The sequence below is a fragment of the Melanerpes formicivorus genome, unplaced genomic scaffold (assembly GCF_026170545.1).
Source record: "Melanerpes formicivorus ecotype bairdi unplaced genomic scaffold, bMelFor1.0.p_v2 SCAF_133, whole genome shotgun sequence".
Classification (NCBI taxonomy): Eukaryota; Metazoa; Chordata; class Aves; order Piciformes; family Picidae; genus Melanerpes; species Melanerpes formicivorus.
Window position 1 is genome coordinate 785,268 of NW_027142485.1, and position 2,464 is coordinate 787,731.

General features: G+C 42.6%; 1 protein-coding gene across 1 annotated transcript; it reads right to left on the reverse strand.

The window, feature by feature from the left end:
* Positions 1–876: 876 nt before the first annotated feature.
* LOC137456615 (taste receptor type 2 member 8-like) lies at positions 877–1,832 on the reverse strand. Its single transcript, XM_068168141.1, is given in 1 exon segment — positions 877–1,832. A coding segment is annotated over 1 exon segment (888 nt). The 3' UTR covers positions 877–944.
* Between the last annotated feature and the right edge of the window lie 632 nt (positions 1,833–2,464).

Consider the following 2,464-nt stretch of genomic DNA (forward strand, 5'->3'; position numbering starts at 1 on the left):
ATGTTCTCAGAGCTTTCTAAAATAAATAGGAAAATTTTGAAGAGGCTGAGAGCACACACAGAAGATTAAAGCACAAAATAAGTTGAGCTGCAGAAGAAAGATAGCTTCAGGGAGCAGGAAAAAGAAACTTAATTTTCTTTAATGAGAAAGAAGGAAGAAAATGAGAATAGTGATGTGAGCACATTGGTCTGTGAGAAAGAAAACAAAGGAAGCAAGGAAAGATGATGTTCAGAACTGCTCCACATTTGCCATCTGGGCAAGAAGGCTGGATCCCTGTGTTTAGCCTGAAAACACACAACTCACTTCAGCCTCTTGGTTAATCAATGATGTTTCACACCACTATAGATAGGTGGGGGATGTCATGTTTTTGCATGAAGTGGAGAGAGTGGGGGCTCATAAAGCTCCTGTGGGATGTGGGCTAACACCACCACCTGTTCTCCTCAAGGCCATTTCTCTTTTTGTCCTTACAGGTCAGTCACCAGCTCTTGTGAATAATAGCAATGAAGACATTGGCACGTGACTTATACAGCAAGGCAAGGCAGTGACAGAGCTCATAGCTTTAGAAAGGACACAGCCAGAACAGAAAACCAGTGGAAATCAGGCAAGATAGGATAATGTTGTGCAGTGAAGTATTTTCAGGCAGCAAATACCAAAGGAGTTCTAGAAGGTTTGCAGTATTGTTATTGCCCTTTTGCAGTTAGCCCATGTACCAGGTCTGAATGACTTTGTTATTTGCTTTAACTGAACTCCAAGAATGATCTAAATGAAATAATCTCAGCAGTAATGTATTCATAGTGATTTACTTAAAGGAATGTTAAGGAAGAATTCCTAAGCTACTGGAAACTCTACAGCTGCATTAGAGGTTAAGCTGATCTTTTTTCTATAAAAATATCATGCATTATGATGGGTTCCAGCTCTTTGTATAGCTCTTACCCCTTCTGAAACTACCACTTCACACAGAGCAGAGTCCTTAGAAGTGTCTTTTCCAGTTTGGGATTGCTAAAAATCAGGATAAGAGAATGAGTGACTGGATGAGCATATTGAAATATTAAAATGAAAAACATTGGAAGATTTTCCATCTTATTGGCATGAATCAGTGACAAGATGGATCCTGTGAAGCTGATGCTGTAAAGAAAGATGAATGACAGGATAAATTTTATGGCTTTGATATGGACATCCATGCTGAGGTTCCTCATTGAGTTTGCTTGCATCCTGCATTTGTGTCTCCAGAGAGAAATGAGGAGGAGGAGGGCAAAAAAAATGACCACTGTGAACACGGTGGTTAATGTGAAGCCAATGATTAAAAACATTGTATAGAGATGTTCATCTGTTTTGACACTTGCTGCCCAGAAATTTTTCAGGGTGGTGGAATTGAGATTTTTAACAATTGCTGTGTAAGTGATCTCATAGTCAAGGATTCCCATGACCAGTGCAAAAAGCACTGAAACCAAGAAGAGCCAAGGTACCATCCTGTCAATTTTTACCTTCAGGTAGATGAAGAAGGTGAGCATGAAATTAGCAATTTTTATACAATAAACCCCACAAAGACAGGCAGAAACCCACAGGTTGCAAAAGTATAGAAAGGTTCTAATACCTGAAAATATTTGGGGCATGGGGTGAACATAAAAGCACTGAGGATATATAATTGAAAGAAATGAAAATACCCATGTGATGCACAAATCCCCAAACCTTCAGCATCCCAGAAAGAGCAAGATCTTATTATTAGAGCTAGAGATTTTCTTTTTCACCCAAGCAACGCACAGCACAGAAACAATGAAACCATTTATCCACAAGCCAGCAAATGTCTGAAGTGTGATGATGACAAAAGCCATAGCATTGTATGGATTGTATGGTGTACACTGAGAGGAATGGGAGAACCCATACCATCAACAATTGGCTAAGGGGATGGTGCCAGCAGCGGAACTTTGGTTTCTTCGATCATGGGACAACTTTCACTGCACCCGACCTGCTGGGTCCTGATGGGGAGCATTTATCTAGAAGGGGTAAGAGAGTCCTAGCACTAGAGTTGGCAGGGCTCATTCGGAGGGCTTTAAACTAGGTCTGAATGGGGTGGGTGAGGATATCGGTCCCTCTGCAGAGGAAAGAGTAGGGCACAAGGTAGGGTCAGTTGAGAAGTCAGGAACCCAGCTGCGATGCACGTACACCAATGCATGCAGCCTGGGCAATAAGCAAGAGGAGCTGGAGGTCCTGATCCATCAGGGTGACTATGATATAGTCGCCATCTCAGAAACTTGGTGGGACAACACGCACGATTCGTGTGCTACACTGGGGGGCTACAGGCTCTTTAGGAGAGACAGGCGAGGGAGAAGAGGAGGAGGGGTGGCTCTGTATATTAGGGAGTCACTCTCTGCCACAGAACTTGAGGTGGAAGATGTGGGAATTGAGAGCCTGTGGGTTAAAATCAGAGGACAGCCTAACAAATCTGACATCCTGGTTGGAGTCG